The 26454-nt window shown below is 35.2% G+C and overlaps 1 protein-coding gene across 1 annotated transcript; it reads left to right on the forward strand.

Moving 5' to 3' along the window:
* The first annotated feature begins 12839 nt into the window (after positions 1 to 12839).
* On the forward strand, positions 12840 to 14158 carry LOC131856163 (extensin-2-like). Its single transcript, XM_059207593.1, has one exon. The coding sequence runs from the start codon at positions 12899 to 12901 to the stop codon at positions 13691 to 13693; it is 795 nt and encodes a 264-aa protein (XP_059063576.1). The 5' UTR covers positions 12840 to 12898; the 3' UTR covers positions 13694 to 14158.
* Positions 14159 to 26454: the final 12296 nt, after the last annotated feature.

Below are 26454 nucleotides of genomic sequence, written 5' to 3' on the forward strand. Positions count from 1 at the left end.
GATTGTTGGAATCAAGGAACAATAAGAGGGGGGGTAAATCAGTGTTCTGAAAACTTTAATTTTAACTTGATCTTTCAACCACTTAATGAATTTAATCAAAACAAAGATGCAAGAACACAATACAAGAAACCACAACACCATAACACAAATATTTTATACGTGGAAAACCTGATTAAGGGAAAAACTATGGTGGGGATGAGACCCACAAATGATTATACTCAAATATAAAGTTCTACAATGAGAATGTCCATGCATTCAGGCACACTGCTTAGAGCTCATTGCTCAAGAAAGAGAGGCTCACTACCTACAGATGCATTACAACAGATCGATGAAGTGCATGAACTAAATAATATCATCTAAAATGCTTGATTATAGTTCTGGTTAAGCATATTTTACAGACATTTCATATTCTGCCTTATACTGCTCTGATTCATTGTTGTGCAATAATTTGGAGCATAAATACCTAACTTGCGGACGTGAAACTGTGCACAATCGACCACCAACACCTTTTTCATGCCCACTAATATCCAAAATGATCATAACAATTGATATTATATGTCCACAACAAGAAATCACATCCATTGCTAATCAACTCAAGAAAACTTAGAACATTATTAAAATGTGTCCACATAGTCGGCTCAATCCGAACTCAAATACCAATGTGAACCAGAAAAATTGTTCACAAACTACCACAACCCTCGTATAAAATACCTAGATCACAAAAACCATCACCAAAATTGACCAACACAATTTGCATAAGTATTATCAACACAAGATTGTCATTTTGCACTACCAAACTAAAAACCAATACATAGAGGCTTCTAACTCATGAACCAATCACCACTGGAGGATAAAAATTAGAATAGGGAAATCTAGACATCCATATACCTTCTCTGAAATATGCAATACAAAATGATAACCTGAAAAGATGTACCAATCAAAATACTAAGCTCTATCGGATACTTTGTTCAAGCTTGTCAGACTTGAACCAATCTCCAATCTAAATTTTAGTAGGATCAAATCATAAAGTGTGGATGGGATAACTGACCCGGTTTTACATCAATGACAACACCAGATGACCTGTGCAGTGTCTCTTGCCAACAATCTCCCCCTTTGGCATTGATGGCAACACTTAGTGAAAATGGCTAAGTGTCGGAATCGGTACCAACATAAACATACAATGCAAAACTCAAAAATCAAAACTCCAAAGCTCCCCCTAAGATGATTATAACATTTTTCACTGCCCTACACTACACCTTTGACATCAATGGCAAAGGTGGGGTTTCGCATACCAAAACTTGTACAAAAAGCTTATGAACAGATCACATATGTACAAACAGACTTCATCAATTTACAAAAACTTAAATGCATCTGCAAATTTATGTTTTTGTATAAGCTCAAATCATTATCCCAACCTTTATTAAGATTCTCTAAAATTGAGATGTGGCCACTGAAAAGACATGTCTACATCTCTGCTAACTGAAGATCTGAGGGATCATTTGTGGTTATGGCATCTTGGGCTTCCTTTAAGGCATTAGGAATTGTTTCCATCTTAGGACCAATTAGACTTAAGAGCTCACCAATCCTACTGAAAACCTTATCCTTATCATGCATTAAACTCTTAATTTTGTCAAATAAATGGCTTGACCTTCCCAACTAGCCACTGAGATAGTCAAAGGATCAAAGATTTTGATATACCTACCAATTTTTTTCATCTCCTTAATCTGCATCTCAATATCCTCAATAAACTTAGATAATGACAAACATGGTTTATAGACATTGCTTCTTTCAGATAAGGCATCTTGAATACTCTTTACATATGTATCTAATAAAAATCTATCATTTGCAATCATTCCCTTTAACTTATTGAATCTTTTTGCATCAAACTCATTTTGGACCTTGACCTCTGTCGATTTCTCAAAAGATTCAAAATGAGTATTTACAGCATTTATTAGGTTTGTTAGCTGGCCAAAGAAAGTATCAAATGAATCCTTGACAAATGTAGGCATAATCTTTTCCAGTACACCAGATGTGAGACTCAGCAGCTCACTATCCTCAATGTGGAATTTGAGAATCTCTTCATTTGCCTTATCCTGAGCAAATAATACTAATTGTATCTTTTGAGTGGGGGATAGAGAGGCCAAATTTATACGACCTTGAGCTAAGTCTAGATCGAACAATTCATGTTTATCCTTCTCCAAAAATTCCTTCACTACCCCTTAGTGTCTCTTGCTTCCGAAACGAGTTTTTTGGCCTCAACCTTCTTTTCCTTAGACACCTTCTCTACTTCTTCCTTTGTTGAGACTTCATTCTTCATAGATTTCTTAGCTTGCACTATCGGAGGATTCTAAGTATCCTCAATTGTATCTGCTTTCACCGATACATTACCACCTTTATTCAACTCTTCTTCTCCGTGAATAGAATGAGTATTCACGTCAACATGTTCATCTTTTGATTGCACTCCATGAGCTTTCAGATCAGATGACTCACCACCAACAAGAACTTCTTTTGAGACAACATCAAAATTATTCCTAAGCAGGACTGACCTTAAGATCTTCTCTATATCTTTGATCACTTTCTATGATTGCCCAATCATAATCTTATTAATCCTTGTCTTACTTCTAAATTCCCTTTTGGCCTCTTTAAGTATTTTATTTATTTCCTCCACAGATATCACTGGACATGGATTGACCAGGATAAACTCTCTTAGTCTATTGTCCTCAACTTAAGCACTGACTCTTCTCATCTCCAAGACATCATATAAACTTTTGGGAATTTTTGGCATTATCTCTACAAGAGCTCTATTGAATTTGTTAAAATATTTGATAATGGCTTCTTCTAGAGTTCTTTGACAAGCATCATCAGACTTACCATAGAATTCAAAGAGTGGTTTTAAGTTACCTTGCACTATAATAGCTTTCTCCACATCTCTAACTGACATGTCAGAATTAGTCTTCATCTTCTTACTTGCTTTCTCTCCATCGAAGGGCTTTTTCTTAGAAAATTTTGATACTTTGGTGCCCTTGGACTTCATCTTCTTCATATCTTCATTGAATTCGGTCTCTTCATCATCAGGAATATCAATATACACCCTTGTATCCTTATCTTTCTTTCTCTTCCCTTCTCTACCAGATGATTTGGCTTCAAATTTTACAGAGCTAGCTGGCTTTTGAGAATCGAAGGAGGGTGCAAAGCTTCTAGATTGTCTTGATTTTGTGGAAGAGGCTTCCAGATTATCTTTCTTAACCTTGATTGTCTCCTTTGTAGCTAGCATATTCCTCTTCCTAGCTTCTCGAACTGCTTCAGCAGTATTGCCAATTCTCTATGCATAATGATCCACTTCCTTCCTCACCTTCCTTATAATTTTTGGCTTCTTAAACTGAGCATGCAACTGTAAATCCTTCTCAACAAAAGTGCCAAATCTCTCCTCAAAGGAATCAATGGAATTGCTCAATAAATGTTGAACATACATTTCCAGAAATATCAAATTCACAAGATCATAATAATACCTTACTTCGTCGGACTAGGTTTTTAGGAAAAAATCTTCTTCACACTTTGATAATTGGGAAATCTTCTTGCAAATTTCTCTAAACCTCTTTCTCTTCAAATGCAAAGTGACAAATGGAGGGCTAGGTTGCTTTTTATCATTCACATATCTAACTTTTTGGTATAATAAATGCATTTGCCCTAAACCTTCCAGATACCCTTCTTTCACAGATTACTCACAAAAATTCTCATGCGGATCATCAATAATGCTCAATCTCTCTTGAAAATTCTTTCAAAATATTTGCAATACCATAATACAACTACTAAAAATTTGTCGATCTTCCGGAACCAACTGCTGGTAAGGGAGAATAAAATTTTCTTGAAAACTCCCCCTAGGCCAAAGGCCTTAAACTAATTCCTGAAGGAATTTCCAGCACGAGAGTCAAGTGCGGATCCATTTCCTGAATCAGAATCACTCTTCATTACCCATGTCTTCTTCATTTGATCCTTGATCCCATCCACTTTCTCTTTTCTTTTATCATTTGTCTACACATTCTTGTTCTTGTCTGTCATACCATTCCTCTCTACATTCTTGCTTCTACAAAATATTGCAATGTGACTGGATTTGTTGCAGTTATAGCACACAATATTTCTCTATCCAAATTTGTTGTTTCCTTGATTTCCTCTTGATCTGCTCTGATTAGCAATGTGACCAAACCTACCACATGCATAGCATCTAACATTCCTTTTATTGAAAGAGTTATTCATCATACTTTTGCATTCACTTGATTTATGTCCATACTAATTGCATTTGAAACACTGACCGAAGAAAGATGGACTATTTTGATTCATTCTACTTTTGCATTGACTAACTTTATGACCAAATTAATTGTAAACAAAACAATTGCCATTGAAATTTTGAGCATCAGGTTGTCTTAACGGAGACCTTTTAGTTTTTTTTAGATTCTGATTTTCTGACATAGGATTGCTTTGACCAAATCCAAAACTTTCACCTTTCTCAAATCCAAGACCTCGCTTGTCATCCTCATTCTTTTGATTTTGCAGCAACACATCAAATTTAGCTGAGGTAATCTTTAACTTTTCCTTGTACTCATTTGCAGTAGCAATTTCATCCCTAAGAATGGCAATCTACCTTTCAAACTCTTTCTCATTGTTTTTGGATTGTTGTGATTCAAGATTTTACTGATCATTCTCACAATTAAGTTTGTAGCGTTCATCAGATCTATCATTCAAGGATTGAGTAAGATCCTCTTCATTTTTATTTCTTCCCTCAATCTCCTTGGTCAACCCCATCACTATAGATTCCATCTCATGCTTCAGGACTACATTGTCTTTTGCAAGTTTCTCACATTATTTTGTCTTCTCTTTCAAGGCTTGACTAAGGTGAGCACCATCCATATTTTTTCTTTATTTCTACTTTATCTAATTGTATAATTCCTTTCTCTTCTCCCTAGACTTGTTTAGTTGCTCTTTCAATGACTGAATGGAATTCTCAACATCCTTAAGATTCGCTTTTAATTCCTGGACTTCAGCTTTGGACTGATCAAGATCATCTCTAGTGCAACAAGAAGTTTATGTTGAAGACCATTGGAATCTATTGACTCACCTTCATGGATCCTCCTCAAGTTGTTAGACTTCTTCTGAGGAACTAGGCTCTGATACCAATTGTTGGAATCAAGGAACACTAAGAGGAAGGGTCAATCAGTGTTCTGCAAACTTTAATTTTAACCTAATCTTTCAACCACTTAATGAATTTAATCAAATTAAAGATGCAAGAACACAATACAAGAAACTACAACATCATAACACAAATATTTTATACGTGGAAAACCAGTTAAGGGAAAAAACATGGTGTGGATGAGACCCACAAATGAGTATACTCAAATATAAATTTTTACAATGAGAATGAACATGCATTCAGGCACACTGCCTAGAGCTCACTACTCAAGAAAGAGAGGCTCACTACCTAAAGATGAATTACAATAGATCACTGAAGTACATGAACTAAATAATAGCATCTACAAATACTTTATTATAGTTTCGGTTAAGAATATTTTATAAACATTTCATATTTTGCCTTATACTGCTCTGATTCACTATTCTGCAATAATCTGGAGCACAAATCTCTGACTTGCGCATGTGAAACTACACACAATCGACCACCAACACCTTTTTCATACCCACCAATATCCAAAATGATCAGAATAATCAATCTTATATATCTGCAACAAGAAATCACATCCATCGCTAGTCGGCTCAAGAACACTTAGAACATTATTGAAACGTGTCCACATAGTTAGCTCAATCCAAACTCAAATACCAATGCAGAACAAAAAAATTATTCACACGCTACCACAACCCTCAAAAAAAATACCTAGATCACAAAAACCATCACCAAAATCGATCCACATAATCTGCATAAGGATTGTCATTTTGCACTGCCAAACTGAAAACTGATACACATAGGCTTCTAACTCACAAACCAATCACCACCAAAGGCTACAAATCTAGAATAGGGCAATCCAAACATCCATCTACCTTCCCTGAAATCCATAATACAAAATGATAACCTAAAAATATGTACCAATTAAAATCCTAAGCTTTGTCGGATACTCTGTTCAAGCTTGTCAGACTCGAACCAATCTCCAATCTGACTTCCGGTATGATCAAATCACAAAGTTTGGATGGGATAACTGACTTGGGTTGCCATCAATGACAACACCGGATGACCTGTGCAGTGTCTCTTGCCAACAAACTCTTCTTGGCACAGGGGAGTTAATGATTCTAAAGAGTTGAATGTTACGAACAAGCCTTTTTTTTCTTCATCTTTCATTTCCATCAGTTGTGAAAATATTTGTGGTGATGACGGTGCCTTGCATTTGTATCCCCATAAGGATGGCTATTTATGAAAGGTTCACTTCGCATATGTGAGTTGGACTAATTTTTTAGACACTCTTTAAACCTTAATTACTTCTATTTTTTTCTTATATCGATGATAGAAATCTTTGTGGGCCTAAATTGCTCTCTACCTATTTGTCTCTTTCAATGGTTGTTGAGTTAAATATTGTAATGGGGGGTGCCCTGAAATGTTTGGAACCCAAATATTGTAATGAGATACAACAAAATGATGAAGTGTGGGATCTCTTTGATGAGACGAGGATGACTCCTTATTTTCTTTCCATGAAAGGCTATAATAGGGCTTTGTCAACTAAATTTTGTAATTCCTAGAAGGGGGTGGTTACCAATAGCAGCATCAATTTCACAATCACCACAAAGATTATTTTGGAAGCCACTAGTTTGAAATGTGAAGGATAGAAAGTTGAGAAGAAAATTTTAGTGGCTTATAAAGGATTTCTCATGAAATTCGTTGAGAAAGGTGAAAGGAAAAAGGTTTTGTATAACAGCTACATTCATTCCATCCTACTAGACCTATATGCAATGGTGAGTTTCCATGTGATAAAATATTTTACATCGGAAGTTCATTATTCAATCATTATTGAGTATCATTTCCCAATTTTAAATCATATTCATCATGGGGAAAAAATTGACCTGTCATTCTATCTGTTCACTTCTTTGTCTGCTAGCATCTCTAAAGGGGCCTCTACCCCTTTATATCAAGGGTTAATTTATGCCCTCTACCAATTTTGCTTTGATCACTACCCTCATTGAAGCTTCATGTTAACCTTCCCTGGAAACCCTAGCGGCTTTGAGGAAGCTCCTCGCAACTTGGCTCGTATAGTACTTAAATAGAATCTAAACCACTTCCTTTTAAATGCAATAAACCTACTCCTAATGTTAAAGGTAAAAAGATTAAAAAAAATTCCTTGTTATGGAAGCTCTGGAGGTAGCGCTTCTTAAAACTACCCTAGATAAAAGGAAAATTGCTACTCCCAAAAATATCCCTTCTAAGGCTAGGAAAACCATTAAAGGACCTTTGAAAAAAAGCATTACAATTGATTTATATGAGTTGAGGACTAGAGATGAGGAAGAGGCCAAGAAAGAAACTGACAAATAGGATGGTAGCTTGGGTGAGAGATGCTCTACGTGTCTAATTGCTAAGTATAAAAAGGGAAAGACTAAAGAGGAAAACCTTGTTTCTATTGAGGTTTATGCATTAGAAGAGGATGTGGACCTCTCTTCTAAAGATTCAAAAGATGATGATTTTTCAGAATATTGAAGAGAAGCAAGACAAGAGTGAAGATAATTCAGAGGCCATTAATGAACCTAAGGAAGATAGTGAGAGGTTTTCTCAAAGATCCCGATCCCTTACTTATTCTGAGGAAGATGATATTGGGCTTGTTTCTCATGATTTCCCCTTGATGAAGTAAGAAGATAGCATTGCCAAATTAAAGGGTCAAATTGTTGACCTATAGGTTCAGGTTATGAAACTAGAAACCAAAGTTGAGGAATGTCATGAAAGAAAAAGACAAATGGGTGAAGCTCTCAATTCTATCTATGCCATTACTGATTGTATCATGTGGAAAGTTGTGTAATGGGATTCATCTCTGGATAGATCAAACTTAGGAGGAAGTCCAAGAAATAGCCAGAAAGGGGTAACTCTCAAGAGAAGGAGTAGAATGATGAATACTCAAACTAGGAGGATTGGTAGGACCAAATGAGGATAGTTGCTAGGAAATTGGACATCCTTAATAGTAAATGATGAAAAGGTTCATGATGGAGTGCTAGATTTTATGGGTCTTTTTGTTGTCTTTTTGAAGCTTGTTGATATAGATATCTTTGATAGCTTTAGGAGCCTATTAGGGATTTGGTTTATTAGCTATAGTATTTCTAAGTTAATTTCCCTAAACAATTTATTTAATGAGGCCTATGATCCATCCAAGACTAAGGTTTTTTTTAATTCAGTAACTATTAGTAGTGTTTATCTTAGCTTTAATCTGCATGGTATTATGATTGTTTATGTTTATATGTTGTTATTTTGGTCAGATGGTCTTTCTGGGTCGATTGGGGTCTAGGAATTAGTGTTTTTGGTTACTTAGTGGTGAGTTAGCTTCATGATTTTTGTTTGGGCTCTGGTTGTGTGAGGTCATTTGTTGTTCTATTGTTGCTCATATTATCTTTCTTTGTGAGGGATCAGGGCCCTTTCCCTTCTTAGGTAATCAAAAACACATGTATGGAGCATGGATAGATCATAGAGAAGAGAGGAAATATTTATAGGAGAACATAGAAGGAAATGTAAGTGGATATGAAATATATGTGACACGTCATATGATATAATTGAGATAATATTATATAAAATATAAATATACTAAGATACTAATGATTCTATATCATTGTTTTATGCCATGTGACTATAATGAATTTGTGTGCACCTATTATTCAAATTATTTGTTCATATTCTACTATACTAATCTATAATTTATTTCGCAAGTTATCACCTTCTTCTTACCCCTTAAAAAGAAGGTATAAATACAACTTTAAAGAGAATATATATATATATATATATATATATATATATATAGTTTATCTTCTCTCTTTTGCTAAAAAGAACACACAATCCTAAGTAAACAAATAAATCATGAAAAGTGAAAGGCAAGTAGTGTGTTTTTATTGTTGGCAAGTTCTTTGCAAAGGGATTTCCCACATTAAATATTGTGTTATGTATTTATTTCTCTATTATAAGATTTTAATTCCATTGTGTTTTATAAATATTCTTCTATTATATTAATATGATTTCCTATTATTAGTATAAAACTTCAACCATGAGGTTTGGTACTTGTGTCAAATTTCTTTTAGTTACATTTTATGTTATAGTTATTTCTTTTGAATAGGTTTAGATTATGTAACTTTGTAGAAATTCTTATGTGAATGTTAAGTAGGATATTTTTCATCGTTACCCTTAATTTGGGTTTACACTAAAGCCCAAGATGTGTGGATTTAGATTCTAAGAACTTATTCTCACCCTTCTATAGATATAAAATCCATTTAGGGTATGAGTGTTGTTTTTTATTAAAGTAAGTAAGGAAGGGCCTCAACCCATTATAGATCTAGCATGAACCATGTAAAACCAAAAACAAAACAAAACCAGTCGCAAAGATAGAAAAACAAGGCAACTAGCCAAACAAGTTATGTCCTAATTTGAAATGGAGCTTTGAGACTGCTTATTTAACATACTACCCTGAAAAGACTTGTTGGTAGGATACTTATTACAATGAATAACTATTCGAGTAGATCCATTGTTACAAACAGCACACATTTGACTCACAAGAAAATGTGGGTAAAAAACAATAGAGATACAATATTACCAGTAGAAATAGGAACACTAGGGACAACAACAATACTAGAAGAAGAAATAGCATAATTATTAGCAACATCGATTGGAAAGACACTAGATGCAACACCACTCATTTTATCATTAACATAAGATTTGGATTGGCAAACACTTTTAGTAGAATTAGTAGTGAGATGGAAAGGAGTAGAGGAAACCGGATTAAGAGATGGCCCTAGCTCTAAAGACAACTCAGCAAAACCAAGAGGAGAAGAAACAAGAGTTGGTGGTTTTGAATATTTTGAAACAATATCATCCTTAGAAGCAGCAACATAAGGAAAAATAGTAGGATGGTCACAAATAGAATTCTTCCACCAAGTTGAGGAAGAATGCCTAGAAGCACTACAAGAGCACTTAGAAGACAAATACCCCATAGAAAAACAACGCCTGCAATGGAAGGGAATCCCTTCATAGTCCAACAACTAACACCAACATCTATCATTAACTGATAGATTAACTTATCTAGGATAAGCTTTTGAAATATCCATTTTAACAAGAATGCGAGAAAATCAAGTGCACGACAAAAGACACTGATCACATAGTCCACCTACAAAAATCTACCTTAAGTATTGTCCATAGCTTCAGAGGCTCCATCACACCAAAAATGAAGGGGAAGATAAGGCAACCTTACCCACATAGGAAAAATGTTAGCTGAATATTTTAAAGGATTGAAAGAAGAAATCCAAGGATGCATAGAAAGGGGATGAGAATCCCACCACCAAGGCCCATCATCAAGCACAACCTATCAATCATCCTTAAAATCAAAACACACCACAAAAAAACCTCTAGTAGAAGGGTAAATCTATATTTTTACCCTCAACCAAAGGAGACTAAACCTCTTGAACCTAGTGGTGCAATTCAGCAAAAGAAGGCCAAAAGTGAAAAACTTATAGATTAACGCATGCTTGGCAAAATAGTTCTCACAATCTAGTACTGTTTTCCCTAGAAGAATCATAGAAGCAACAATAGCATATGGTATTGTCGACTTGTTAGAACCCTTCATTTTATGAGAAGAAACAACCTTGGCACTAAAAATAGTAGAGAAGATTTTCTTGAGAAAATTTGCATAGGAAGGAAATTGACTAGGGCAAATTGAAATAGACAAAACGCCAACCATAGCCATTGAATGACTAGCATTAGGCCAAGAGAAATCCCCACTAGGAGATGAAATATCCACCACCAAATCAATCTTAGGAAGATCTGCAATAGAGAATAACATCTGAGGGAGGGGTAGGAAAGAAGAATTTGAAATATGCAACAAGCGAGAATGAGCAAAATACATCTCCAAAGAATTAGCCATAGAGGTGATATGCATGTTATCTCTCTTAATGTTGTTAGAACCAAGAAGAATCATTAATGTTGTAGCATTAAAAGAGGGTTTGAGAGTTGTTATATTCAAGTGTTTTTCTTGTAATTCACCCACTTAAATTGTAGTATTGTAAAATATTTTCAATACTAGAATCTTATCATTTTAGGTTTAAAACTAGTAAATGTTTCTTTCTTTAACAATAGATATGTCAAGATATTTTTTCACTCTAGAGAAGTTTAATTTTCTATTTTTGGTTTTATTTCTAATACATCCAATAGAGAATAAGATGACCTTGAAATTTTAAAACCTTTAGCATCTACTTAATCATTAGAGCATATTGTGCATCATAGTTCATGTGTTTCTATCACCCTGTAAAACACCCTGTGGGTGTCTCCTAGTGATGTCACTATCCTCACATTCATCTTTTCTCTATTGATTCCTAACATTCTTCTAACAAACATACTAGACCTTAAACTTTTATTCCAAAAATATCTACAATCGCACTCTCTTAATACACATTCTATTAAGCTTGTGAAAATATTATATTAATAACTTGTTCCTTCCCACCAAAAAAAAATAAGGGTCATTTAGAGGTAAGCAAATAACATCACTGAAGCCTAAATGTCCATGCTTAGGCACCTAGAAATAGTGAACTAGTCATAGGTAGATAAGTCGTCTTTATAGATGGAGGCAGCAAATTAAAATTGTAGAAAGCAAGACATAAAAAGACTAAATTTTTTTCAACCATTTACCAAATATAGATGAAAAAAATAATATAATTCATATATTATTGGGCTTAGGTTACTTGAGTATAACGACATAATGATAAAATAAAGATAACTATATATTTTTCAATTATGATATTGAATGCACAAAATATTGCCTCCTCCAACTTAAAGCTAAATCTATAAAAATATTGATTCTGCCAAATTTACCATAAACACGATCATAATATCCTTTTTTTTTAATGAAATACCTTTAAAATAGAAAACATATTTGTTTTAAAGTATTCGATTTAACCAACAAACTAAAAGCCATTTGGTAATGGTTATAGTATTTACAATAAGCTTTGTTTATAATTAATTTGTTGACAATAAAGATGTCATTTCATGAGATAAGAGCAAGGGCCACACGAAAGCAGAAAGAATATGTCAAAATAAAATCAACATTGTCACGATATTATCACCTTCAGTCCACCCAAAGTAGAACGAATATTTTCACGTTATATTACTTATAGTTGGTCGTCGTAGTATCATTCATAAGGCATGTGTTGTCCCTGCCCTGAAATATTCTAATCTCACAAGCCTAAAAAAACAATACAGTTAACAAACAGATGACAATAATGAAGACATTATAATCAATAATTTTGTTTTTCTTAGATTATCTTCTCACTATTTATCAATTCCAGAATCAATAGAGGTGCTTTTCTAGTGTGATTTTTAGTCCATGTTATGGTAAGGAATACTTCTACCGTACCTTCATCCACTCAATTTACATGACCTGGAATTCACTGCATGAAATACATGAATCAGTACAGAAGCTCCAACAGAACAGACTGCTTCAGTCATTCTCAAAGAATTGTTCAAAACTGCAGATGGGTGATCAATAAAATTTAATCTTATATAAAAGTTTAATAATGGCCCACAGATAAAAGGTACAGGCCACATTGATGAGATGATCACACAAGCCGAAATGCAAGCCTTTGTTGATCTACCAACATATATAAATAGAAACCCATAAGTAAACTACACTGTGCTGCAGCAGATGGGTGTTGGGAGGCTACACTATTAGACACTATGGCCTTTCTAATTGCTTTGGTCCTATCTCTAATGGCCTTAGCAGCAGCTGAGGACGATCACTACCTACCACCTCTTCATTACCATCATTTAATTCCAATTCCTAAACATTTGCATAAGTTTCTTCCTCCACCATTTATGTTTCCTCTTCCTCACTATCATCTTCACTCACTTCCACCTCCATTCCTTTCACCTCCTCCTCCTTACCATTACAATCATCTCCCACCTTTATCCCATCCTCTTCATCCATACCATTCTAAGTCTCCACCTCCTCCTCACCATTACAGTTTTCTTCCACCTCCTTTGTCTCATCCACTTCTTCCACACCACTACAAGTCTCCACCTCCACCATCCCCCTCATCTCCTCTATCATATCATAATAAATCTCCACCATATTACAAGTACCCTCCACCACCATCCCCATTTCCACCACCTCCTTATCACTACGAATCGCCATATCCACCATCTCTTTCACCTCCTCTACCATACTATTATAAATCTCCACCACCCCCTTCTCCATCTCCTCCTCCACCATCCCCATTCTCACATCCCACATACCATTACGAATCTCCACCACCATCCCCATCCTCACCTCTCACATACCATTGCAAATCCCCACCACCACCATACTCATCTCTTCCTCCTCCTTACCACTATATAACACCTCCACCACCTTCACCATCCCCTCCTCCTCCATATTACCATAAATCTCCACCACCACCTTCTCCATCCCCTCCTCCTCCATATTATCATATATCTCCACCACCACCTTCTCCATCCCCTCCTCCATGCTAATACAAAATTTCCACCTCCACCATCATTATTAAAACTCACCACCACCACCACCTTCCCTCTCTCCATCTCATTTCATTTATAATTCTGTAAGTTCCCTATGTCACCATCTCCATCATAACTACCACCATACTATTGAGAATTCCTGCCACCTCCCTCTACCAAATATCCATACTATTACAAGCCTTCACCGTTCAAATACTAATAACGTTTTAGCAGTTTTCATATGAGAATTGTGGTAGAAGTTTATATACCCCCATACATCCATATATTGTATTTTCAATTTAATGGAGTTTTTAGTTGGCATTCACAAGAATATGTTCTAAAAGCTACTAATCTGCATTATTGTTATTGCAATAGCGGCTGACATCTATCCATTTTGAATTGCAAGAGTTTGTTTTGAAATTAGCAGGATCATTCAAGATGTACCTAATTGGAATTCAAATAAATACTCTATTTAAATATTAATCTTTTTAATAGTTAATTGTGATAAATAGTTATCTTAATTTTATTGATCTTAGTTCATTTTCAATCATAATTTAAAAAATAACAAAAAATAAATACTATTAAGTTACAATATTATTTTTTAAATTTGAAAGACCAATTATTTCAGATTCGCAGGGCCAAGTCCATGTGTTTGGTATAAAAAAAATTCTGCAAACATTTTTATATTACAATGTTACAATGTTTGTAATGATTCTGCAGTGCATTATTCAATTAAAATGCTTATTCACATAAAATGATTTAATAACTGATATAATAACAAAGGTAATAATAACAATCCTGATGTATTAAGTGTTGAACGGTGATCGCTGCTGCTACAAAATGCTTAGCTTTCATTAAAAGAAAATGACACCAACAGGTGTAGTTTTAAAAGTTCCTGTTTTTAAGTCATATTCATAGAAAAGCTCTCTTAATGGCATGTAAGAATGGAAAGTTTATAAAATTATATTTTCATTTATGACTTACAAAAATTAATGTTAATAAAAATTTTAAGTTAAAAGAAATGTTTTAGTCAATAACGGTTAGATCATTTCAAATGTGTAAAGATTCACACTTTTATCATCTTTCTCATTTTATTCACTTCTTCCTCTTTTTTTTTTTTTATTTTAATTCAGAGATCAATTTAGCATGTAGAAATGTTTTAAGAAAGTTTAGAGGACCGTTATTTTTTTATTTATATATTTTTTAAATTATAATATAAATATCTTTTTAATATCTTTAAGTTAGTCAAATCTAGAAGTTAAAACAAATATTTTAAGTTCAAATTCTCATAATTAATAATTTCATTATATTTATTTTTTTGAAAAAAAAATGTATTACTCTTAGTTTTATTTATAATATGTCTAATAGAATATATCCATTTATCTTAATAATATGAAGGCTTATAGCTTAAAAACTAGCAATTAAAGGTTGCCCAATTCATTGTGATTAAGAAAAGTGCTTCTCCCAAGATGCCCAAGAATTGTGAATTTTATCATTCTTCCCAAAACAAATTATCTAGAAAAAAAATTTCCATATAATGCATGAAAAGCTTGAATTAAGGAAGCACATGTTGGCATATGATGAACCGGCATGTTGATATGATGATAATGTATGTTGTCATTGATGTCAATAAGTGCAAATGAATCGGTATGCAGATTGGAAGAAGTTGGTGAACCGGTATGAAGAGATGCAGTGAACCAGTGTCGGGGTTTCACTAAGTGTGACTACCGGTTGGTAGTCTCAGCTCTAGGGTTTCCGATTTGGCAATCTCACTTGTGCGATGCAACTGATGACATTCTGTGATGAGTTAGCTAAGAGATGAAGATGAGATCATGATGCCATGTCAGCTTTGTGCACTTGAAGGATTTCCTTGAGGATCTTGGATGTGAAGATCGGCTGCATTAAATGTCTACCTCGGGAATGAACATTCTTCTTAGTGGTATGAGAAGAAAGCGTGATGAGTTACTGATTTCTATGTGCGGTGAAGAATGGATGATGCAGATTGTCTTGTGATCTATTTGAAATTGGATTGCTCTATGCAAAGTGTTTGGACAGTCAGGATTGGACCGCTTGTATTGTAAACCTAAAATGCTTAGGGTTTAGGGTTTATGCTACCGACCTAATTGTTGTCTATAAGGTCGATGATGTTTGTTATTGTAAGTTGTTGGCAAATGTTGTGTGTGTATCCGAGTGATGAGATACTTGCCAGACCAGTGAGAGAAAACTGCAGAGTAGAGGAACTGAAAAGGATCTGCCTTAGCATATAGTGTTGTTATCAGATCAAAGTTTTACTTGTTGTCTTCTAACCATTTCAACAGAAGGAAAATCCCTTTGCTAGGTAGCTTTAACGGGCTTACTGTAAATCCTCTAACCAGATGGCTCAAGTTCATTGAGTTCTTTAAATCCTCTAGCAAGGTAACCTTTAACAGGGTTTCAACCTTTAACCTGGGGTATATAGCCATCCCTTAACCAGTTGATATTTAACAGGATCGGTTCCTAGTAGAACCTTATTGTAAAGTCTTTGACCGGACTAGGCTCCTAACAGAGCGAGCTTCAAAAGAGTTCAAAAACAAGCTTGTGGGTATTCATCCCCACCGTGGTTTTTCCCATATGGATTTCCACGTGAAAAATCTGTGTGTCATGAGTTGTGCATTTTTCATGTGATGATTAAGTATTCTTTGTTTAAGTGATTATGCATGCAGAGCTAATGGTTATGGTATTATTGACACACCACATGCATATGTTTATGGGTGAAGTAGTTATCAAGTATTAAATGTATTTGAAGTGTTCAAACTTACCAGTCTATGTTGTATGAAGTCTTAATGTGTTTAACTGTTATTGCCATGGTTAAGTTCAGTGATGAAGACAACTGGTTATTGTTGTTTTAGCTTGATAAGATTGTTGGAAAGTTTTTGTCTGTATTGATTCACCACCCCCCCCCTCCCTCTCAGTACCGTTTAGGGTATTTGTTGTTCATCATTATTCATCAATTAGTATTAGAGCAACTCCAAGTCCTTGGTGATATAAGCTTAACCACTTGAGGTAAAAGATCCTGCCTTAATGTTGAAGAGGGAAGGTCCTAAGTTCAATAGAGATAACTTCAAAATATGGAAGGACAGAATGAAGATCTATATCAAGAGTTTGGGTGCTCAACACTGGAGCTATGTTGAGAATGTCTCTGTAATTCCCACTGGCACTTTAAATGATGATCGGAAAAGAGAGATTAAAGAAAATGGGCAAGTCATGGAAGCCCTTATTAGCAGTTTGTCTGATATTGAGTTCATTGATGTACAAGATAAGGACACTCCTAAATATGTATGGGACACATTGGAAACTATTTATGGCAGTGATGAGAATGTAAAGCAAGCTAAGGAAGAGAACCTTAGAGGAAAATTTGAAGACATGAGGATAGTTGAAGGTGAGACCATTCAGCAATATGGCATAAGAATCAAGATTGTTGTTGGAGATATCAAGAGCACTGGTGGAACAATTGATGATGCCATCATTGTCAGTAAAGTCTTGAGATCATTGTTATCGATCTATGCAATCAGAGTTGCTGCTATTTAGGAACTAAGGTCTATTGACAAAACCAAGGTATCCTTAGACTCTATCATTGCAAAGTTAACTTCATATGAGTTGAATAGCTATGATGGCAGTGTTCAGAAGACTGAATCAATTTTTAGAGCATCTGTTGCACCAACCAGAAAAGGAAAAGAAGCAAGTACCACTTATGAATCCATGCAAAGTAGAGGTATGGATGATGAAGAGATTTTGATGGAGTTTGAAGCTCTTCTTGCCAAGAGACTTCCAAAAGGTACTGGAAAATACAGAGGTAAGCTTCCTTTAAAATGTTTTTCCTATAATAAGATAGGACATATAGTTGTTAATTGTCCTAACAATGAGAACAAGGATAAACCAGAGAGGTTTAGAAAGTATAAAGGAAGAAATAAAAGAAATTGTCTTGTTGCAGTGGATGAAGGTGTTACTAATGAAGAATCTGAGGATGAAGAAAATGAAGACATAGTGTTTATAACTGTAAAGGAAGAAGTGTCTGAAAAGAAAGCACTTGTCTCTCGCATTGACAACTCTAATGAGTGGATAATTGATAGTGGTTGTTCTTGCCACATGACTAGTGATCAAAGAAAGTTTTTGTCTCTAGAAGAATATGATGGAGGTGTTGTCAAATTTGGCAATGATGCACCATGTTTGGTGAAAGGTAAAGGATTCATCTCATTGAATGGAAAGAGAGGTGCAGAAGATGTCTATTGGGTAGAAGGTCTTAAGCATAACATGTTGAGTGTTGCTCAGCTAAATGATAAAGGACTCGTTCTGGAGTTCAAAGGTGGAGTCTATAGTATAATTGGAAAAAGTGGTGAACTTATTGCCACCAGTAAGTAGACCAGAGGTAACCTATTTTAGTTGAATGCCAAGATAAGTCGGTGTCTAATAGCGAATTTTGATGACAGTTGGATATGGCATAGGAGACTTTGTCATATGAACTTTGATAATATTGTAAAGGCTAGTAAGATCAAGGCAGTAAGAGGATTGCCTTTGCTGAACAAACCGGAGAATTCTTTGTGCAGAGAATGTCAACTTGGGAAGATGTCTTCCTCAACTTTCAAAGGTAAGTCTTTTTCAGCAAAAAACTTACTTGATCTTGTGCATACTGATTTGTGTGGTCCTATGAAAACTAGAAGTATTCAGGGAGATAGGCATTTCATGATTCCTACTGATGACTGCTCAAGAATTATGTGGGTCACATTCTTGAAAGACAAGTCTGAGGCATTTGGAAAGTTCAAAGCCTTTAGAGCATTGGTAGAGAAGGAAAGTGGTCAAAAGATAAAATGCCTAAGAACTGATCAAGGAGGTGAATTCACTTCTGATGAATTCAACAAGTACTGTGAAGATAGTGGTATCAAGAGGCAGTTGTCTGCCCCAATGACACCACAACAGAATGGCATAGTAGAAAAGAATAACAAGACTGTAGTTGAAGCGGCTAGAAAAATGTTGATCCAAGGAAAGGTTGCTCACACTTTTTGGAGAGAAGCGATGAGCATTGTAGTCTATACTATGAACTGAGTACTCATCAAGAAAGGTAGATTTAAAACCCCTTATGAGTATTGGACCGGGAAAACTCCCACTGTGAGTTAATTTAAAGTGTTTGGTAGTAAGTGTTACATCAAGAGAGGTGAGCATCTGAGCAAGTTTGATGCTAAATGTGATGAAGGAATATTTATGGGATATTCCACTAAGAGAAAAGCTCTCAAGTGCTACAACAATAGAACACAAAAAATTGTTGAGAGTATCAACATCAAGGTTGATGAATCCCCTAAGGAACCTGAGGAAACCTGCAGTGAAGAAGTGGAAGATGAACCGGGTATAGCCTTCTGGGAACCAGTTAAGAAAGAAACAAGTAAAGATCTCAGTGTTCCTATACTGGTAGAAGTTGTAGTAGGTGAAGAAGAAGAGGTAAGTGAAGAAGAAGAGGAAAAACTAGCAGAACCAGCTAGAGTCATTCCTAGGTATCTGAAACTACATCATGATCCGAAGAAAATCATAGGAGATAAAGATGCAAGGATACTCACAAGAAGAAAGGTGAAAGACAACTCTTGCATGATTTCTGAATTCAAACCCAAGACTTCCAAAGAAGCACTTACAGATGAAGACTAGATTAAGGCAATGGAAGAGGAGCTAGACCAAATAGAAAAAAATGTAACATGGTCCCTGGTACCCAGACCAGAACACAAGAATGTCATAGGTACCAAATGGGTCTTCAGGAATAAGCTAAATGAAGAAGGCACAGTTGTGAGGAACAAGGCAAGACTTGTATGCAAAGGATATGCTCAGCAAGAGAGAAAAGACTATGGAGAAACCTTTGCTCCTGTGGCTAGACTGGAAGGTGTCTGAATGCTACGTGCATTTGTAGAATTTAAGGGATTTAAGGTTTATCAGATGGATATGAAGTCTGCGTTCTTGAATGGAATCCTAGAAGAGGAAGTCTATATTGAGCAACCGGATGGGTTTGCCTTATCAGAAGATAGTAACATGGTGTGTAGATTACACAAAGCCCTGTATGGACTGAAACAAGCACCTAGGGCATGATATGAACAGTTACACTATCATCTTGTGAAGATAGGATTTCAGAGAACAAGTGAGGATAGCAACATCTACCTAAAATCTAAAGGTGATTAGATTATGATCTGTGAAGTATTTGTAGATGACATAATCTTTGGAGGAGATGATAAAATGAGTCATGCTTTTGCGGATGAAATGAAGAAAGAGTTTGAGATGTCTTTGATTGGAGAGATAAATTTCTTCATTGGTTTACAGATTCAATAAATGACAAGTATGTCAAAGAGGTATTGAAGACCTTTGGCATGGAGGAGAGCAAACCGGTTGGTACACCGGTGGTGACTGGCTGTAAACTGACTAAGGAAGATGATTCAGTGTTGGTGAATGAGAAGGAGTACTGGTCAATGATTGGTAAGCTACACTATGTGGTGCACAACAGACTAGATATTGCTCATGCAGTGGGCATAGTAGCTCATTTTCAGAAAAGTCCAAGAGAATCCCACTTGCTAGATGTGAAGCAAATTCTTAGATATCTGAAAGGAACAGTTGACTATGGATTGTGGTATCCATATAATGGTGACTTTAATCTTAAAGTATATATTGATTCCGATTGGGCAGGTAATGTGGACGACCGGAAGAGCACAACCGGTGGAGCATTCTTTCTTGGTTGAAGACTAGTCTCCTGGACAAGTAAGAAGCAGAGTTGTACTTCTCAGTCTACAGTTGAAGTAGAATATGTGGCAACATTTATGAACTACACTCAAGCAATCTGGATGAAACATGTATTGGAAGGTTTCAAAGTGTATCTGAACCGGTGAATATATTTTGTGACAACACTAGTGCAATCAACATTTCCAAGAATCTGGTATTGCATGCTAGAACTAAGCACATTGAGATTAAGTATCACTTCTTGAGATAAAAGGTTTAGAATAAGGAGGTTGTACTAGAACATGTTTCCAGTAAGGAGCAGCTAGCAGATATATTCACTAAGCCCTTACAGAAGACTACATTTACCTATTTTAGAGGTGAATTAGGGGTTCTACCCCTTCATGAAGTCAACTAAAAGTTGTGTGCTCCACATCAGTCAAGTACTACAGTGTCAAATATTTCAAGATTGATGTGTTGAAGGATGCTACTCCATAGGGGGAGCAACATAGTGGATAATGGAAGCTTGTGCCTCCACTTTGGCATTGTTGTCAAAGGGGGAGAAGATATCTGATGTATGGGGAGAAGATATCTGATGATACAGAATACACTAGTCCATGATGTTTATAGTTGCAATGCTACACTAAGTATTGCCATCAATGCCAAAGGGGGAGATTGTTGGCATATGATGAACCAGTATGTTGATATGATCATAATGTATGTTGTCATTGATGTCAATAAGTGCAAGTGAACTGGTATGCAAATTGGAAGAAGTTGGTGAACCGTTATGAAGAGATGCAGTGAACCGGTGTCGGGGTTTCACTGAGTGTGACTACCGGTTGGTAGTCTTAGCTCTAGGGTTTCCAGTTTGGAAATATTGCTTGTGTGATGCAACCAATGACATTATGTGATGAGCTAGCTAAGAGATGAAGATGAGATCGTGATGCCACATCATCTTTGTGCACGTGAAGGATTTCCTTGAGGATCTTGCATGTGAAGATCGATTGGATTAAATGTCTACCTCGGGAATGAACATTCTTCTTAGCGGTATGAGAAGAAAGTGTGACATGAGTTACTGATTTCTATGTGTGGTGAAGAATGGATGATGTAGATTGTCTTGTGATCTATTTGAAATTGTATTGTTGTATGCAAAGTGTTTGGATGGTCAGGATTGGACTGCTTGTATTGTAAACCTAAAATGCTTAGGGTTTAGGGTTTATGCTATCGACCTAATTTTTGTCTATAAGGTCAATGATGCTTGTTATTGTAAGTTGTTGGAAAATGTTGTGTGTGTATCCAAGTGATGAGATACTTGCCAGACCAGTGAGAGAAAACTGCAGAGTGTGATTGTAGAGTAGAGGAACTGAAAAGGATTTGCCTTAGCATATAGTGCTATTATCATATCAAAGCTTTACCTGTTGTCTTCTAACCATTTCAACAGAAGGAAAATCCCTTTGTCAAGTAGCTTTAATAGGCTTACTGTAAATCCTCTAACCAGGTGACTCAAGTTCATTGAGTTCTTTATATCCTCTAGCAAGGTAACCTTTAACAGCATATATAGCCATCCCTTAACCAGTTGATCTTTAACAGGATCGGTTCCTAGCAGAACCTTATTGTAAAGTCTTTAACCAGACTAGGCTCCTAACAGAGTGAGCTTCAAAAGAGTTCAAAAACAAGCTTGTGGGTATTCATACCCACCATGGTTTTTCCCATTTGGGTTTCCACGTAAAAAATTTGTGTGTCATGAGTTGTGCCTTTTTCGTGTGATGATTAAGTATTCTTTGTTTAAGTGATTATGCATGCAGAGCTAATGGTTATGGTATTGTTGACACACCACATGCATATGTTTATGGGTGAAGTAGTTATCAAGTATTAAATACATTTGAAGTGTTCAAACTTACTGGTCTATGTTGTTTGAAGTCTTACTCTGTTTAACCAGTATTGCCATGGTTAAGTTCAGTGCTAAAGACAACCGGTTAGTGTTGTTTTAGCTTGATAAGATTGTTGGAATTTTTTTGTCTATGCTGATTCACACCCCCCCCCCCCCCTCTCTCAGTACCATTTAGGGTATTTGTTGTTCATCATTAATCATCAGCACCATACTAGTAAAGATTGATGACAGAACATAATATTTGAAACTTATATGCAAATCTGAAATTTAGTTTCCTTAATATTGAATAGCCATGATTAGATCCTTCTTTATGTTGCTAAAAATCACCCTTTATGTCGTGTTCAACTTATTATATATGTAAATAATGAATAATTGTCATGATATAGAAACAAAGAGGCTCTAACCTTGAAGAAAATTTAACAAGCTCCATAGTTTACTAGTCCTTTGCATGTGATTTCTACTTCATTCTTTAATAAAAAGTCTTTGTGGGATTGTGGTGATAGTTGAAGCAAAGAAAAATTGGTCTTCTTAAGGCTTTTTGCAAGTTTCAAGTGACTTTGTTGTTGATTATGTTATTTCCTTTCTCCTGTTGTTATTGTCATTTTATCATAGTTTTTGAAATCTAAGTGTTATCATGATATATTTAGGATCAATTTTATCTTACTCATTATCATTTTAATTCAAGTTTTCTATTTTATAGTATTTCATACATGAAAAAAAATATAAACAAGGTTATCCATGGACCTAGAAATACCAAAATGGGGGTTTGACTGAGGCAAGCCCCTCAACATCCACAAAAACATTTTCTCTTCTTTCTTTATTTGTTTTTTTTTTTTTAAGAAGTAGGTCTTTTTGGTGATATCTTCTCCAAATTTTTATTTCATATTTTATCTTCATATTTACATAGGATTTTGTTGAATTTATGGGTAAAAGTACAAACCCGTGTCACATTTGAGGCCAACTTAATATGTATGGTCGAACAATTTTCAGCTAGAAAAGTTTCAATTAAAGGGGTTTTAGTCAAAACCATGTGGAGCATGTGTGGCACCCTTGTGGTAATACTGTTTCAACCAAAACCCTTTTGGCCAGAAGTTTGGCCAGACTTGTAAAAAATAAATATTACAAAAAAATGGGGGCCCAGGCATTTTGCCTGAGACCCACCCAGTGGAAGCATTTTCATCCAAATAGAGATTCCCTGCTCAACACAACCCTTTCTGTGGCTTTGTCACCCTCATATTAATTATTTACACACTTGGCACAAAGCCTTTGATTCCAAGATGGGTTTCTCCTGCCACCATTTTTTTCTAATTTTTTATCTGTGATTAGGGTTTTTTTACTATGAAAATCTTCAATCCTTACACCCAACTCCACTCACACAACAAAAAAAAACAATAAAACACATCAATCAACAAACAATAGCACTATAATTCTCAACAATAAATTCTCTTTTATTGATCAATATAAAATTACATCAAGTCACTAGACTCTACATTGAGGTCTTAAAGCCTTTCAGAAATCACAATACAATGAGGCCTTGAAGCTTTACAATAATCAAAATACTCAAACCTTGAAATTGTACAAAATTAACCGATTCTTATACAACATTAATTGTTGTATGTTCTTAATTTTGAGGCTAATAGTTACCCATTAAGGCTAATGCTTGCTCCAAAAGGTCAAAACATGCAATTCAACTCCTTGAACAATGCTTTCTAGTCGGCCAATCCTTCTGCATGCTAAGGAAGAGAGATAGAAGGTTCTAGAACAAATAATTGAACTTTTGAATATTCATGTCATTCTTTAATGTAAATATGAATGAAAGAACTCATTAAGATGGAGTGCAACCTTCACGTGAACATTTCAATCTTTGGTGATATGTGTTAGGTTCAGATTGTGCTTTGGTTTGTAGTAAAGGCCCATTCAAAAATATTTGTGTCGCTAATGAATATTAAACAAGCTCAATGCAATATATTGCTAAAACCACAAATTCAAACTCTAAATTTAATCTCAAAAACCTGCAAAACATAGAAAAAAAAAATAGAAAACTTATTTTTGGGTGACACAAGATTGCTTATTCTTTGAGATGCTCCTCCATCAATATGTTAGAAGTCATTTATCGGCAGTTTTTTTATCTTTGTATGTAATAAAATAATTACAATCTACACTCAAGGTTTTATTTTAAAAATAACAAATGTTATCTCTTAAGGAAAAAAATAGTGGAAAAAGATAGTAGTAGATTTGTTTTTAGCCTGGAAAAAACAAAACAGAAGAAATTTATAAGTTTATTATAATGATGTAAATGATATGAAGGTGTGAGAAGGAAATCGTAATTTTTAGCACCAATTCAATTTTTGAAATTAAATTTAATTAGCATGCAATAAGAAAGTACGCTACAATAAATAGAATTGAATCCATTGAATGAAGCTTGATGTGTTTTTAATGTTTTTTTTTTTTTGATAAAAGTGGATAGAACCACTGAACTATATTAAATTTTAAAAAAAAATTTACAGAGTCTGGTTCAAAAAGCACTAAAGGGAAAGAACCAGTAAGAAAACCCTTCAGTATTGCTTAAGTAACACAAGCCTATTCTACCCAATACCAAATGCCCATTGGCATAGTACATCAAAAAACCCATCCCAATTACATAAGCCGCATTAGATATAAAGGAAGCTGCCAATAGAAGCATATAGAAGGAAGATTAAAGTATGATCACCAAAGGATGCATATCCATTGCTGCCAAAAAACAATAGTTTGAACCACCCCTATCTATGAAACACAATTCTCCAAACCACTGGTTAGAATGATACCACATAGCAGAAATGAAACCATAATCAGAGACCCTATCAAAATAAACATTGTGATCAAGCATAGCAGAACCCACACCAAAGAAAAGCCACAATAAATAAGGAGGTTGATGAAGACTACAACTATGCCCTTCTTTACTTCAAATATTCCAAAACCGAGGAAGGGATCTCATCCACACTTACCTCCCGCATATTAGCTTCACTGTCAATGGCTAAGTTAGCCAAGAAATCTGCAATCTTATTCAGTTCCTATAACAGTGGGAAATCAAAAAGGAATCAAAAAAATCTAATTTTTGCAAAATATGATCAAGTATATATTGTAATTGCCAACAATTCGACTTCTTTTTCATGACACTTTGAATAATAATCATAGAATCACCCTCAATTATCAAGTCCTTAATTCCCAAAGATATAGCCATATCCAAACCAAAGGACAAAGCAAAGAATTTTGCACAATTGTTAGACTTGAAACCAATCACATGACAACAAGCCTAAACAAATCTTACATTATGATCATAAATTACCATACCTGCCCCTGCCAAGCCAGGGTTCCCACGAGAAGCACCAACAAAATTTAATTTAAAGTGCCCTTGCGAAGGGGGTTTCTAGCAAGCAAAATTTCTCTTACTTATAGCATTAGTTTTATTTAAAATAGATCCATGAGAAGGTAAGACTGATAACATTCTCCAAACTTAAGTTACCCTACCATCCCAATGAGAAAAAGAGGTAAGGGTTTCCAAATTCTTATATTAGATAAAAGACAAAGCAACTTCAAAGATGGAAGATTCAATCCTCAATAAAACCTCAGCCAAGGAAGAACTTGTTTGTTTAAAAATCCTATTATTGCGCTCTAACCAAATATTCCAAATCACAATAGATGGAGAAATAATCCAAAGACATGCATAGAAAGATGAAGCAAACAGGAGATGTCAGGCTCTAAAGTGGGAAAGGATATCCTTACCAATAACAAAGGATAGATTAAGCTTTTCAAACAACCACTGCTAGCAAGCATAGGCAAAATCACAGTGAAGAAACAAGTGTTCAGAGGATTCTAAATTTTTATTACAAAAGACACAAGAAAATACTGTCGTAATACCCAACCTGTCCAACCTCATTCCTGTAAGGACCCTGTCCTGCACTGCTAACCAAGCAAAAGCACTAGCCTTTGGGAGGCAAGCCATATGCCAAAACAACTTGTATGGCCAAGTAGATAAATCTTTAGCAACCAAGAGAGAGTTATAGCCATCCTTAACTGTGTACTTACTAGAGATATTCCTTGTCTAGATAAGCTCATCGTCAGTATCAGAAAGAATTATTACTCTCTCCCCCAACATCTTTTCGTATTCCAATTTCACATTTTGATCAATATC

The sequence above is a fragment of the Cryptomeria japonica genome, chromosome 1 (genome assembly GCF_030272615.1).
Source record: "Cryptomeria japonica chromosome 1, Sugi_1.0, whole genome shotgun sequence".
Taxonomy (NCBI): domain Eukaryota; kingdom Viridiplantae; phylum Streptophyta; class Pinopsida; order Cupressales; family Cupressaceae; genus Cryptomeria; species Cryptomeria japonica.